Genomic DNA, 15636 nt, shown 5'->3' with positions numbered 1-15636 from the left:
CATTAGGGGAGGGCGGGAGAGAGGGAGCCCGGGAGAGAAGTTGAAGCTAAACCCCGTGAGCTATAAAGAAGTTATAGGGGGGCGTTTTCGGTTTCCAATTAGGAATAATATTGGCTTCGTAGCAACTACCGAGGAGGAGGATTCTCAAACCACCTCACCCGTCCCAAAGCCCACATCCCCCTCCTTCTCCCACGCACCCCTCCCCCAATTCGTGACCAGGAAAAGAAAAGGGAGCCGGGGCGCGCTCTGCTCCTCTCTGCCGGTGGGAAGCGGGGAGGCCGGCGGAGTCGCTTAGTTGGACGGTAGGCATGAGTACAGTTAAGAGCTGGGCGCCTCCGCACCCTTGGCCGCCAGCGGGGACTGAAGGTAGGTGAAGCGGAAGACACCCTGCGCCCTCCCGGCGACACCCGCAGCTCTACGGCCGCCTCCCACCCCCCAGCCCCGGTGCCTGCAGGGGGCTGTCGTGAATGTGCCACCTGTTAACCTGGCGCGGCCGTGCCCGGCGTGTTGCCGCCCCTGCTGGGCAGGGAGAGCCTCGGGTCGCCTTGGGAGTCCCGAGAGACTTGATGTGTAAGTGCCACTTTTTGAGGAATCCCTGAGACTTGAGAGTCAAGTTAGAGAGGTAGCCACGTTCCAGATCTGCCAGAGTAGGGGGACCGACAGGCCCGCCGCGCCGTGGAGGAATTCTGATTTGCAGAAACCTGCTTTCCTGGGACGTGCGCGTGGCCTGGGCCCGGGCACGGGGACCGGTGGCGGAGGGTCTCCTAAGGGTCTTCAAAAATATGCGTTTTGTTGTTTGGGTAACTTCCCAGGGGGCTGGAGAAGGTGGCTGACATGGGTGAGGGAATGCGAGCATTATTTGCAGGGCCTCAGTCTCGCTGCTGATTTCTCCATATCTTAACAAACAAAAACACTGGCGAGCCTGGCGAGGAAAGCAGAGGCGCGCTGAGGCCCTTTCCGGCAGTTTTTCGGAATTCGGGCGAGTGCGTGAGTGATCGTGGAGCTGCAGATCTCTTACGCTCTGATGCTGTTGTCTTCACAGTGGCCTGAAAGAGGTGTCTGGCATTCCTGATCTTCCCAAAGGGGCCGGAGCCGCCTCAACTGCTGCGGGACTGAAGCGCCAACGTCGGGGATTATTATGTCGACTTTCCGAGGACCGGGGTTCGCAGCGCGGAACAGAAGAAAAGGCTGGCTCCTCGGGGATTTCGCCGGCTTTTGATACCCAGAGACTCCTAGGATTGTCCAGATTGCCGTGGATCAGCAACTTTCCTATACTTGCATCCCGCATTTTTAAAGAAAGTATCTTCGGTTCGCTGCATTGGTCTTTTACTACCCTCGGTACACTGAAGCAAAGACTCCAGTCTCTTCAAAGTATGCTTTATGTTTTTGCTAAATATGATCCCTAATTGAAAGTTTATTTTTGGTTTTGGATGAATCTGTGGAGCTTATGTGGTAAGAAGAAAGGGGGAACGAGACACAATGAAAGAGAAGTCCAAAAATGCTGCCCGGACTAGGAGGGAGAAGGAAAACAGCGAATTTTATGAACTGGCTAAATTACTGCCTCTGCCTTCGGCTATCACCTCGCAGCTGGACAAAGCATCCATAATCAGACTCACGACCAGCTATCTCAAAATGAGAGTAGTGTTCCCGGAAGGTAAGTGACTTTGCCCAGACGGAATTGCAAAGGCAGAAGGGGTAGCGGATTTGCCAGACAGTGAGTGAGGCTACACCATTGGGCAGAGAAGTACATACTCTCTGCAAAGGGAAGTTTAGCATGGCTGCTTGACTAAGGACCTCTCTGAACTTAGGATTCCTGTTGCCTTTTTTGTGGTTCTTTCTACAAACCCATTAATACTTTCTCTTCAGTCCATCAGATATGTTTGGTTGGGAAGCAGCCCAACTGTGCTTTTGTCAACACTTAGATACTGGGCTCAACTGAAAGTAGTACTAATCCAAACACGACTTTTCTTTTTTTATTTCTCTTGTTAGAATTGTATCTAGCAGAAAGCAGGAACACTGCCAAATGCTTGTATTTTTGCTACCATATAGATAGGCCCATGTACATGGAGCTAACTAAGCCAACAATAATTTCTCTATATGTCTGTAATTCTGCAAATGAGGAGCAGGCATATTCATGAACAAATATGTCCTGAATTTACCCAGTCTCTTGACTGTTTATAGCAAATTTATTCTCAGTTTTTGAGACATTCATAGATTCTGAAACTAACTCTGGGGCTTGGTGATTTCAACTCTGGGCTTGATATTATCTCTGAGATAATAGGCTAGTGCCCCAAAACATAAGATTGAATTAAGATGGCTAGCCTGCTTAGAAAATATCTTCTAGGTGGCAGGTTGGCAAACAGATCTTGGGGAAATTGTCTTATAAGGCCTAGAAGTTAGAATAGCTGAGCTGTTGACATGATTTAAAATGTGTATTTAGATTAGCAAGATTCACTCTGTGAGGACAGAGGAGCCTTCACAGAACACTATCCTGTACAAAACCATTTACACTCGCTAGGAAGAGGACACTTCTCTCTTCTATTTCCCTGTCCTTTTCTCTACCCACATTCAAATAACATAAACAGATTTTAAAAAATATTTTAGATACTTTTTTGCTGGGGGAGGGGGATTTGGAAATGTAAAGGAGAGAATTCTAAACAAACAAACAAAAATCCAGGAGAAGATCTCTGTTTATTTACAAACCAGAACTTCTCATTTGACCCAGAGAGGCTTCTGTTATTGTTGATTTGGGATGTTTGGGGTTTGTTGTTTTCTTTTAAGGAAATAGGGGGAAGGAAATGGTCATTACTGGGCTTGGAGTTTCACTTTCCTCCATCAGGACTAAAAGTTATTATCTGAATTAAAATCTTGCAAAACATGCCCCAAGTTTGTCAGGGGATCTTAAAGGAAAACTTTCAAATTATGGTTCAATTTTACTCCCAAACTCTAAGTAGTATTATAGTCGTTTTGTCTTAAAGCAGTTCCTTGAACAATCTCATCTGACCCTGGAAACCACAGGAGGAGTGGAATCAGAGCCTAAAGTACCTGAAAAGTTTAAAAAAAAAAAAAACCAGATGGGGAAACATATATTAAAAACTATATTTCCCATTCAAACTGTGCTGAGAATTGCTGGTGGGAAAATTACTATTATGCTCCACCGCCTTCTGTTTAAAAGAAGAGATCTCGTTGTCTTTTATATTGTCAGCGCCTACTTTATAAAAATAAAGCGATTGCGTACTCCGCTGGCCGCCCTGCTCCTAACAGGATTATTAGCGGTCTCAGTGGGCTTCCTTTCTGCGTGATTTCTAGCGGGTCTCGTCAATTATCGGTGCCGATGTCGCTCGCTGTTTGATCAGAAGAAGCATATGGTGCTGCGAGTAATCGCGGGAGGAAGAGAATAGCGGGTCGCCGTTCCAGGGCGGGCACAGAGAGGACCCGAGTGCCCAGGGAGTCGCGGGCCAGAGGCGCTCTTCTGAGTCGTGTAGACCCCAGGCAGGCACGGCCAGGAGGGGATCGGGCTGTTTTTTGTTGTTTGGTTGTGTTTTTAAAAGAGCAAAGCTTTCTTGTTTAATGCTAACTCCACAAATTATAAATAGCGTGATAAATAAATAGGACGAACAAAAAATAAGCTCTCTTAGCCAAGTTCTCGTTATTTTTAAAGAGAGCGCTGGTGAAGACTCCTGCTGGAGTCTCCTTGATGGCCAGGCCGGTCCCCTGTGGCTACTTTAAGGGCGACTGTGCTTTCTTCAGCCCCCCTCACCTTCCTCCCGAGTCCTGGGCCCCGGCCCCTCCCTCCTCTCCCTTCTATGGCCCAGTGTGAGTTTATGGGGAGGAGGGGATAGACGATGTGTGAACTCTGGGCACATCATTTATTTCTCCAGCTACTGTCGAGCTCATAACTCACCCGCAGCCTCCACCCGGTGAGTTAGACAGGGTCATCTGAACAGCTGGCTTCTAGGGATGAGGTTTTAATGTTGAGGATAGATTAGCTTCAAAAATCCAAAACCCAAACACAGACCTTTAAAATATTAAAGAACAACAACAACAAACAAAAAAGCAAACAGCTTTGAAAGGAGAAATAATCACAAGCCGCAGAACCAGGCACAACCTGCAGAGGGTGCCAAATTTGGCTTCAGTTGTTGACTGAAGGCAGAGGGTGGACAAGATTGGGTCCCTGGCAGTGGGGGAAGCAGCACTTTTTGTGGCGGTCATCTCTTTTAGTGATGAAAAATGGAAAGAATTTGTTTGAAGATGAAGTTCATTTTTACCTCTATCTTGATGCCATCCTAGCACATAGTAGTTCTTCAATAAAATTTTGTTTTAAGGATGGGATAAAGATAGCTAGTTCATCATGGTAAGCATTCTATCACATGTAACATATGGATTTTGCAAAGTATATAATCTAAAATAATGATAAATCTAGTGATGTCTTAGTTATAGGCATAACAATGACTGTAAAACTCCATTGTTTTTGCTCATATTACATTTCATCTATAATACTCTGTAATCCCTAAAGGCTTACATCAACAACAACAAAATCCTTCCATACTTATATTTGAAAAAATAAAAAAATTCTTAAATGTAGCTAATTCGCCTGCTTTCTCAATTGCTGAATACAATTTTTCCCCCCAGGGTCTGGTAGATTCCTTGTCTGAGGGCAAATTTCAGCTTTTATTTATCTGAGTAGATAAAATTGAGCTGTTGAGGGAAAAAGGAGAGAGAGAGAACAGAGAAATGGGATATGGGTGCCTGGAATAATTAAGAATAAAGCATTAGATTGTAGATTCATAGTAAAAAATAAAATTCAGGTAAGATTACTGTGACATCATTAAAACAGCATATCTCCCAATTGGTAACATATTCTGTTCTAAAATAGCCTTGCAAAGGAAAAATTGAGGCATCTAGAAATGTATAAGTCTTTGGTGTTATCAAAGCCAGAAAGGCAGGATTAAAAAAAAAATCACATGACTTTGTGTGCAATATAGGACAAATTCAACTAAAAAGAAATACATGTTATCCAGATATAATACAGTTTTGGCTGGGGGCATAGTGGCTTGCAGAACAACCCTTGAAAAGATCAGACATGTTTTCAAATCTATAGCCATTCAGAATCTTGGTAACATCACAGTACCATTTCATTGTCAAGATGTCTTGGGAAAATAAAAATATTCACAGAATTGGAATTAGTAACTGTGCAGGAAAGAGAGTCTTTACAAAGGCTGGAAGGACAAGGATGATTAAACAAACCTCCACAGACCCTTTCTATAATATTCACCTCAAGATTGAAATCCTTAATCGCCTTATATTTTTTTGAGGCTGAGAACTGAAAGAGAAAAAGAGGTCCCATTTCCCACGTGGATGGGTGATTTAAGGCTGTTTTTCTTGCTGCTTGGGGAAATGATTGAGCATTAGGTTTCCATGTTTATTTTCTTACAGAAGTTTTTCTCATTTAAAAGACTTTAAGCACAGTTTACGCTCCACGCTGGTTTTCTCTGTTTAATTCCAGTTTTGATGTTGACATAAAATGTAGAGTGCAGAACTAAACTCCTGCAGAGCATTTGCAAGGCAGATTTATGTGCTAGAAATTGTAGATCAGATCAATGAAAAAAAATACTTTTTTTCTTTAAAAGGAGCCATCACTAATACAAACAAGAACAACAAAAACAGGATGTCATAAGCTATGGTGGGATGCTTTTAAGCAGGGTACGATCACCCACCTGAAGCTAAGATCAAGCTATATTTCCAGAGAACAAACCTGATTTCTAGGGAGAGTTATTTTTCAATTCTGGGGAAATCTTGGCAGCTTCGACCTTTTGCAGACAAATGTGGACACGGAATCAGAACCCATGGATTATCGCTGTATTTCTCTATCAGTCGGCCCAGGTGTTTCTCAAGAGAATGCGGTTTAGTCCCAGGTAGCACCTTATGATTTTAGCTGTCCACCCATTGCCAGTCTCTGATCTATGGATTTTAAAGTTTTGTGTGTGTGGGGGGGGCGGGGACCCTCAATTATTTAGCAGTGGTCCTGCTAATCAGAAGGTACTAAAACAATGTCTGAGAATTGCGGAGCAAACCTACCGCAGGTAGCCGCACTGGGCAGGCGGATCCTGCGCGGAGTCGCTTGACCTCGGTGGCTCAGACCTGACCAGAGACAGTGACCTTGCGGAAGCCTCCACCGCGCCTTCCGCAAGGCCGGAGACACGCAGCGGCGGGAGCCTGTGTGCCGGGCCCACCAGGTCCGAGCTGGGCGGCCTGTCCTCTCCCCGCAGCTGCAGCCCGCGCCCCGGCCCGCCTTCGCCCAGGTGGCCGCAGCCGAGGGTGCGCCAGCTCGCGGCCTCCGCACGGTGTCCCCTCACTGCCCACGCCCGACCAGGTCTCTACCCTCCCGCAAAGGGTTCCAGGACGTCTCCACCGGCCTGCTCGGAACAGAGGCCGGGCCGGTGCCGGCATGCACCTTCCATCCCTCGTGCTGCCCGGGCCACTGCCCCAAGGACAAGCGCCTTAAACCGAGATCCGTCCCAGCGGGCCGTGTGCCGCCGTCGGAGGCCCGGCTGCAGGGTCAAACCCAAGCGGCCTGTGCCTGCGCCGCGGGGCAGCCCCGTGGGCCTCGTCGCCTGCCTTTGGGGCGGTGCCGCCGCCCCCCCCCCCCCCCCCGCCACATTCGAAGGCCGGGAGTCCTGGAGTGACGCCGCTTGAGGCTTTTCTTGCGCCACTCCGGGCACTCTTGTGACCCCGCGTGCACTTTCGTCCCGTGGTTTAGTTGGGACCTGGCCGAACCCCGCCCGCCCCTGGGTCCTGCAGTTCGCGTTCCCTCGCGGCGGGCTCGGGCGCCCAGAGGGAGGGAGTCCGCGCAGTGACCATCGGACTCCACCCCAGCTTACGCTAACGTTTGCGGATTCCCTGGGCGCGACCCGGGCTCTCAGAGGCAGGCAGGGGAGGGCAGGGCACGCACTGCCGAGCGCAGAGACACGCGGTGGGGTCCAGGCTGCTGCGTGGGACTACACCTGGCCCGGCGCGGCCGCCGACGCCCTCGGGAGGTCGGCCACACCCGCCGGGTGGCCGGAGGGGGCCGCGAGCCGGAAGGTGGGGGCTGTGCGCCCCTGTGCGTAAGCTGCCTCCCCCTCAGCGACGGCTCCCGGCGCAAGGTCTCCGCTAAGGGCGCCCAATCTCAGTGCCTCTTGTCCCCAGAGAGCCCAGCCGCTGAGGCTCCCCGAGCTCTAACACGCAGGCGGCTCGGTTGCCGGCCCCGGGCACAGGCTTGGACAGTGTACGCTCAGCGAGGTCCGCAGGCCTTGCGGAAAACCCAGGCGGCTGAGACAAGTCCCTCCGGGACCCGAAGTTAGCAGCGCGGTCTCGGAGGGCTTTTCCCGCCTCAATCACCAAGTTGTGGTCAGGTCATGGAACAGCTCCTCCAGTCCCCTCCCCTTCCTATGTTACCTAAAAGGCACATATATCGCGATCCGTCCGGAAGATGAAGATTCCCGGGAACGACTACAAGGACACATTTCTACTGAGATATAATGTTTATTTATTCAAAACAAAACAAAACAAAAACAGTAGCACAAGATTTTCTCTTCCTCTTCTTCCCGTCTGAGCGACGGAGGCGATGATACCGGGTCTGTAATCTATATTTTGTCAAGGGTATGAAATTCATTCCGAAGGAAAAGCTCGATCAATTTATTTTTGCTGCTTGCAATAACACAGCTGCATGATGCTTTGAGCTCACGCTAGACGGGGCTCATCATTCATTCGCCAAGAACGGGCTTAAATTGTGCCTGTGGGATTAGGTCAATTTTAGTGGATCTACTTCGCCTCATTTGGTTACTAATTGGTTTCTTGTTTTATAAATCGAAATCTCATTTTCAGGAAATTACAAAACCCGTGCAGTCAGTCCATTGAGGTAATCCTTGGGTCAGAGGAGTATTTAAATGGAAATGGCTCAACCGCGCACCGAGGGTGAAGCAGCAGTGAAACTTCCCCGGGTTTTCACATGAAATGTGAGCCAGCCCTTCAGATCCATAATAGATACATCCCTTCTAATACTACTTATGTAAATATGATAAACCAGACTTGAAGGCAAGGGGGAGGGAGAAGCAAAATTTATCTGCTAAGGTTAATGTGGCATATCTTGGAAATCTTCCAAAATAGATTATGTTTTCTTTTGTCTTCGGCCACTTTAGCCGGGGAAAATCCTTTTGTCTAAAACCCGATTTAGTTATCGCCTCCCTCACAGGGTTCCTTTTCTCCTTTGCAAACCCCCCTTCCCTCGGCCTCGCCGAATTACAAGAGAATCTTTAGATCTTGTTCCCACTGTAATCCTGCCGCAAAGGGAGCTGGTTTCCTCCTCATTTTAAACAGACCATCAAAGGATTTGCGAATTTTCTGCGGTAGGTCAAGTGCAGAAACGAAATCTCAGCTTACCCCCCTGGCCAACAGAAATTGGGTGCGGGAGCGCGTCACCGCAGGCAGGAGGAGAGGGGTCCGACGACAGGGGTCTCTGACCCACTCCGGGATTTTCGGGAGGCGGGACCCATGCCCGGTGCTTCGGGAGGTGTCCTGGGCAGGCTGAAGAGCGAGCTCGGCCCTAGTATTAGGTCAGGAAAGCCCGGCAGGTAGACGAGGGCAGCCAGTCTCTCATAAAACATTAACCCAGACATAACCATGTGATGGAGATTTCGACCGGGAACACAAAGAGAAGGCAACGCTCCGTGAAAGCAAAAGGTTCCTTAAAAAGGAGGGGAGAGCGGGGTGGGGTGGGGGGAGCAGGAGAGGACGAGGGAGGCCACTGTTAACCTGCGCCCGCCCGGCTGTTTATTAACCTGCGGGGAAGTCTTCTTTTCCCCTCGGAGGCGCATACTAATGAGGCCGCAACCCGAGACACAAACAACCCAGGCCGGCGCCGGAGTTCGGAACCAGTACTTAACCCCGAGTCCAGCTCGGGGGACTTTCAGATGATTCGGGTCGGGAGGCCGCTCCCCGGCGTCTCCCAGCCGCTTTGGGGGACTTTCATAATTTTAGAGTATAAGACACTTGCTGGCCCCAAGCGCAGGCTTCGTACCCTTCGGGAAGTTGCGGAAGACTTGATTCCAGAAGCTGCGCGGCCTTGGCCAGCTCCCAGCTCCTCGACCCCGAGAAGCTCTGGGCTTTCAGGCCGCGGCTGGGCCCACGGCGTCCAAGGGTCAGAGCCACCCGCGTCCCTGGCTCTCCCAGCAGGATTCTTTCCCCTTTCCCCTGTGCGGCCTCCCCACCCAACCCCTCCTGCCACTTCTTCTGGGTGGGTATGTGTGAACGGGAGGAAAAAATGAACACGTCGTGCCAGAAACCGAGGATAGCTTGGCTGAGACGGGAGGAGCCAGGAAAGGTGACAAGGCGAAGGGGTGTGTGCAGGAGGCTGTGGCGCAGGCCCTCCGGATCGGTCCAGGAGGACCACAGGAATCAAGGCAGTGGAGCCCCTCTGGGGAGAGAAACTGGGGCGGGCTAAAGAGGCAGGGGGAGTTGACGAGACGCGAGGGAGGGAGAGGAGTCCGGGCGCGGGTGGGGAGCGTCAGTGTTTGCAGAGCGGTGGGGAAATCGTTAGATTTATTTAGATGTGCAAACACCCAGAAAGACCCGATTCAAGCTTAAGGGGTGCTCACGGTGACTCGTTACCAGAGTTTTGATTCCTTGCTTAGGAAGCCGCTTCTGGCCAACACATTTTAAGAGTCCAACTCCATGTTTTATTCTGAAAGATCCGCCCCCACCCCCGTATTACAATGCAAGTGTGTTTGTCATTGTGTACTTCGTAGTGATTTGCCCTGTAACGCAGTAAATCAGTAAATCACCCTTTTCTTCGCTCGTGTTAAAACTTATTTAATGGCGTAAGCATAAAAGAGTTTAACTACCTAAATTAATTTCAGCAGCAACACTATTAAAAGATATTACCATTAATTAGTTTAACCTTGGTCTCAGCAAGTTTCTTCTGCCTTATTTTTCATTTTCTTTCTGCAAACAGGTATTATAGCAGACTCCATATTCATTTTTTAAAAATCAGCCCCGGGCATCTTGAGGGTTTTCTTTTTTAGGTATCACCGGAGAAACGACTTGTGGCAAGGCCTGGAAAGATCTTAACGTGTTAGCATCCAAGGAGAGGAAGCTGCTGTCTTTGTTAATAGATGATAGCTGGACAGCAGAGAAACGGAATGATTCTCCATATATCCAGAAGGGAACGAAAATACTGCTGAGACGGTGTTAGCACCGGAAAGTAACTGATTTCAAAAAAGCCTGTGTGGTTTTTGGGGGGGAGGTGTTTAGGATGTGTAGGCCTGGGGCTAGGAGAGGAAGGGCAGAGGAAGGAGGATTGCGCAGGAATATTGGTACTGGGAACCATGCCTCAAGTGAACGGATTTTTCCGAAGGGGATTCAAGTCAGAGGCCGGAAGGGGAGAAAAATGGCTGGAGAGCCCGGCAGCCAATCAGAAAGCCCACTAGGGACCAGCTCGACCCGGCCCGCTGCCTCAGGGCGCTCCGGGCGGGCAGCGGCATTTGCTGGACGTGTGGACATCCTCACCTCGTGATAAGGATGATGATGAAAGTTTGGGTGAGAACTAGTGTCCTTCACCCTCTTCAGCACACTAATGAACCTACGCAAAAGTTATTGCTGGGGTGCAGTGTCGGGGGCCCCTTCAGGCTGTCCCCAAATTCGGCTACTTGGGGTCCTGCGGTGGGGGGGCGTGGCGCTGAGGGGCGTCCCTGAGAAGCCTGGCCCTGTCTGGGAGAGGGAGTCTGACCTCCGCTCGCCCCACTAGGAGCTGAGAGGGCGAGGCCGAAGTTACCCGCTGGCATCCCTAGCTCTCCAGGTGCGGGGGAGCCCCGATGGTGTGCAGTCTTGTGTGCGAGATGCGGGTGTGACACAACCGCTAGGCTAGTCTCAAAGTGCCAGCTGGGTCGGAGTCCCATCGCTAAAGGGCATCTCTGTGTCTCCTCAGGGCTCGGCGAGGCGTGGGGTCACTCGAGTCGGACCAGCCCCCTGGACAACGTTGGCCGCGAACTGGGCTCCCATCTGCTCCAGGTACCCGCGCGGGCCTCCCGGCGGCGCGAACGCTTCCAGGGCCCGGCTGCCTGGCCCCACCCGGCTTCTTTTTTCCCACAAAAATGGGATTCGGCCCGGACGTGGCCCTCTTGCAGCCCCTACACCTCCTCCAAAGTTAAAACGTTTAGTTCTTAACCTCGCTGTGTGCGGAAGGCGCCTAGAGAGGCGGAGAGGGAGGCAAGGTGACACCCGGCGCGTTGGGTTTGGAAGGCAGCCCCGCAAGCCCTAATCAGGGCGGCTGAGCCGAGGGAGGGGGCGCCATTTGACACCCTTCTGCTGAGGGAACAGGAGCCCAGGGCCAAGCTGCCGAGGCCGGGCTGCAAAACCGTCCAAAATGAAGGATTTACACAGGAAATAACGGGAATCTGGTAGAATTGCCGGTCAGTGCTCTAAGCCCACACATTCCGGATCCAGCTGCGTCTGCAACTCGTTTCATCTCCTCCCCGTAGTTCCTCTCTCTGTCCTCTCTCTCCACGCGCCCTCACTCCAGGCCACCCCAGGCCACGTACAGACCCTCGCGTTCACGCATACATCTCCCCCGGCAACGAGTTTAACCAATGTGGAGTCGCCCATTACCGCGTTGTTTGCGGTGTACACCATTTCAAATTGCCCGCTGCCCGCTTAAGTCGCCTAGCAAATATTTAAAATCGTAAAACTCCTGGTGGCATTTTTAGGCTTGACACTTGTCTCCCACTCTGCACCCCCTTATTATTATTATTCAAGTCCACTGGGAGCTCCTCATGTGGGAGCCTCAAACCTAAGCCGCGCTGGGGGAACCTGAGCCAGTTCGCCCTCATGGGCCAGGCATGAGCAGCGTCTGATGGCCTTCCCCATCCCACGGCTATCCCATCCCTCCCTCCATCCCATAGGCCCCAAAGAGTTTAGTTTCACAGAGCAAAAAAAGGCCGCGCGTAAGCCTAGCCTCCACACCTCCAAATTTAACTAGAAAGGTCCTGTCCCTCCCTTCTTCTCAGGGATGCCTTGGATTAGTTGTCTCTCAACAACTGACACCCCCCCCAATATTTCTATATTCCCAGCTAATTTCCATCATCAATATAAACAAGAGAACAAAACCCAAAAAACTCCTCACTCCTTCTAGCTCTTGCCCAATCTCTTTCCTCTTCTTTATCCCAAACTTCTCACAGGATTTAATTACACTCTCAATTTCCACACTTACCCGGCCCCCCTCACACCCACACCCCTGCAGTCTGGCCTCTCTCCCAGCCATTGTGCTCTGCACATACTCCACCACATTTTGATATCCAGCATAAAATACTCATCTCTTATTCTACCTGACCTCATTCATTCCACAAATGTAGGAGTGCCAACTGTGTGCCAGGCAGAAAGCTCCGCCCTCAGGGAGTTTGCATTCTAAGGAGAGCAGCCTTGCAAACCCATACAGGTGCACTGCATAATATAACAGGTGGTGTAGGTACTATGGGAAAAATTTGAAGGGGAAGGAGGAGAGCTGTTTGAATGGTACCATTTAAAATGGGGATGGTTGCAGAGGGCCTCACTGAGAAGGTAACATTTGGACAAAGACCTGATGGAAGTGACACTGCTTACTTTACATTTTCCCTCTCCCTGGGTTTCTAAAGTAGCACAATTTCCTGGATTCTTCTCCCTCTCTGCTTGCTCCTCTGGCTTTCCCACTACTGGCTGGCTGTAAATGCTGGCATTTCCCCAAGGTTCCAGCTCTGTTTCTCCTCTCACAGCATCACCCAAGGCCTCCTGGGTGATTTCAGCCAACACCACCACCTCAACTCTTTCCCCCACATTTGCAAGACTCCAGCTGGTTTCTCCAGTCTAGACACCCCTCCTGAGCTCCAGACCTTTATTTCCCGCTTCCAGCTAGACACATCCAAATGGCAATCTGCATACACTTGAAGTTTAGCACCTCCAAGACAAGAATTCATTTTATCTCCCTCCTCCAGACTTCCACTCGTAGGACAATCACCATGCTTCCCTAAATTTTCAATCTTGGTTAGTAGTGTTACCGTCTACTCAATGTCCTTAATGAAACCTTGAAGTCAGTCTTGGCTTCTCTTTCTGCCATCATAAATTCCACAGCTAGAACCATCTTTAGACTCTCCCCTTTCCCCATCCTCCTTGTGACAACCAAAGTTCAGCCTTGACCATCTCTGATCTCTTCCTCTCCACTCTTTCCTCCTGTGTGTCACTGTCCACATTCTGCCAGAAAAAAAACACATCTGAGCATGCTCTTCCCTTGCTTGGAAACCTCTGTTGGAACTGATGTCTACAGGAGCAACTCTGAATTCCTCAGACTGACATCTCAAACTCGCCAAAAATCCAGCACCAGTGTACTTTCTCAGCCCCATCTCTGGTACACCAAACTCATCACGCTTGACTACATCAGATCTGCCCTCCCCCCAGATCCTGCCTTCGCCATGTCATTCCTTCCGCCTGGGATGCCCTTCCTCCCTTCTCCAGATCAAGCTTCCTCTCCAAGGCTCTACTCAAATATCTCTAAGGTTTTTCTGATTCTTCCCTGGGCCTCTGCTCACTCAGCCTCTGGGCCCCCACAGCACCGTCTATTCAGCTGTGTAGTCATTTTACCTGTCTTCAAGCCAGTGGCCTCTCCTGGACTTCCAGCTCCTTGAGAACAGGATCTGACTCATCCTTATGTCTCCACTACCTGGACTAAAGCCTTATTCACAGAGATACAGGGACAGTGAATGATTTTCCTTCATGAAGAGCTTGTCAGTCTGAGGCATCAGTGTAAACACACACACATACATTCTCTAGCACTTCTCTATGGCCTCGCTGCCCAGAAAGCCTCTCATCTCCTAAATCCCCCTCTCCCTGACTCTTTGCGGAACCGCTGGCCACTGCCTTCTGTCTGTACAGACTTTTCACACTGCCAGCCCTTCCACAGTGCCCAGTGCCTCCTGTCCCAAACCTGGCAAGCGCTCTTCCCGTTATAGGATGCTGTCACTATGGAGTCCTCCAAAACTGACACGGGAAACTTCTGGTTCTTTCAGTTACCGTCACCTAAGAACCTAACCCACCTCCTATTGCAGGCTGTGATTCCCCCACCCCCAGAATGTTTGTGTGTGTGTGTGTTACAAATGTGTCTGCTTGGTGCATTTTGGTAGATCCTGAGTCTTGGAGGGCAGTCCACCACTTGTCCACCACTTCCTCTGGATCTCTCCCAGTGTGCTGCCTGTCCTAGATGCTTACAGATTTGGAATGTACGAAAGAGGGGACTCTTGTGCCTGGTTTTCTATGCTGTTTCCTTCCAGCCCCTCTTGACTCCATCTCTCTGTACTTCTGCCTGAACATCTCTAACTTCTGTCTTTCCTCCCCCTCAACTTCTTCTGATGGCCCAGGGGGCTCTCCATTAAACTCTGTTTCTATCTCCCCAGACCTTGGATGGCTTCATCTTTGTGGTGGCACCAGATGGGAAGATCATGTACATCTCGGAGACAGCCTCCGTCCACCTGGGTCTTTCTCAGGTAGGTGAGTGGCCCACACCTCCAGCCTTCAATGTTTACAGCCAGAGCTGGAGGCAGGAGGGGGGGTGGGTGTAGTGGGGGGGGGGCACTTTCCCAAAGCTTTATATGTGCATTATATGTGCATTTCTGGGGCTGGAAACATCTCAGCTGGCAGGAGGTCTGGATGTCTCCCTCCCTCTCCTTCCCTTACCCACCCCAGCTTCTACCCCAGACCAAACAGTGGCTACCTTTTTGAATCCTTACAATAAGCCACACACCAAGGGAGGTGGTTGCATACTTATGTCACGATGTCTTCACCAGAACATTCCCAGGGAGCTACTACTACTATGATTATAATTACTATTATTATTTCTTTTCATAGATAAGGAAACTGAGGCTTAGAGAGGCTGCAATAAGCAGCAGGGGGCAGAACTGGAATTAGAACTCAGGGCCTACTCTAGAGTCCTGGCTCCTGTCCCCACAGTCCTGTGGACCCCCTAACCCCATCTTCCAGTCCCTTCACGGGATGTTCCACCCCCTCGGAGACGGTGACGCCCTCCTCTTTACAGGTAGAGCTGACGGGGAACAGCATTTACGAATACATCCACCCGGCCGATCACGACGAGATGACGGCCGTGCTCACGGCGCATCAGCCCTATCACTCTCACTTCGTCCAGGGTAAGGCAGACACGTGCCTGGGACACTCGGGCCCATCGCAGTCCGTTTGTGGCTTTTCTCCTTAGCCAGGGCCGGCGTTGGCGCCTCACCGCCTGTCTCACGTCCTGCGCCTTCTTCCCTCCCCTCTCCCAGAGTACGAGATCGAGCGCTCCTTCTTCCTGAGGATGAAGTGCGTCTTGGCCAAGAGGAATGCGGGCCTCACCTGCGGCGGCTACAAGGTACGTAGGCCACCTAGCCGGGTGTAGACGAAGCGGGCAGGACTCGAGGCACGTGCGGCGTGGGAGGGACATTTCTGCTGCCCTGACCGCCCCAGAGGGCGCCCCCACACGCGTCAGAGCGCTGCTGGCCGGCCTCACCAGGAGAGTCATTGAACTTTGTGAACACCTGGGGGCTGCATTTTAAGACTAAGTCTCCCTGGGTCGGTATACTGCTCGGC

The 15636-nt window shown here is 50.8% G+C and overlaps 1 protein-coding gene across 1 annotated transcript in view; it reads left to right on the top strand.

Moving 5' to 3' along the window:
• Positions 1–1479: 1479 nt before the first annotated feature.
• The window catches only part of SIM1 (SIM bHLH transcription factor 1), a 62529-nt gene continuing 48372 nt past the window's right edge, over positions 1480–15636 (top strand). Inside the window, exons 1-5 of the mRNA XM_004422153.3 lie at positions 1480–1654; positions 10964–11046; positions 14454–14543; positions 15092–15200; positions 15333–15418. Coding sequence (XP_004422210.1) covers positions 1480–1654; positions 10964–11046; positions 14454–14543; positions 15092–15200; positions 15333–15418 — 543 coding nt within the window. The remainder of the gene's footprint in view (positions 1655–10963; positions 11047–14453; positions 14544–15091; positions 15201–15332; positions 15419–15636) is intronic.

The sequence above is a fragment of the Ceratotherium simum genome, chromosome 19 (genome assembly GCF_057802395.1).
Source record: "Ceratotherium simum simum isolate JZ-2026a chromosome 19, ASM5780239v1, whole genome shotgun sequence".
NCBI classification, from domain to species: Eukaryota; Metazoa; Chordata; class Mammalia; order Perissodactyla; family Rhinocerotidae; genus Ceratotherium; species Ceratotherium simum.
Note: the sequence above shows the minus strand (reverse complement) of the source record. Positions and strands in the feature narration are given on the sequence as shown.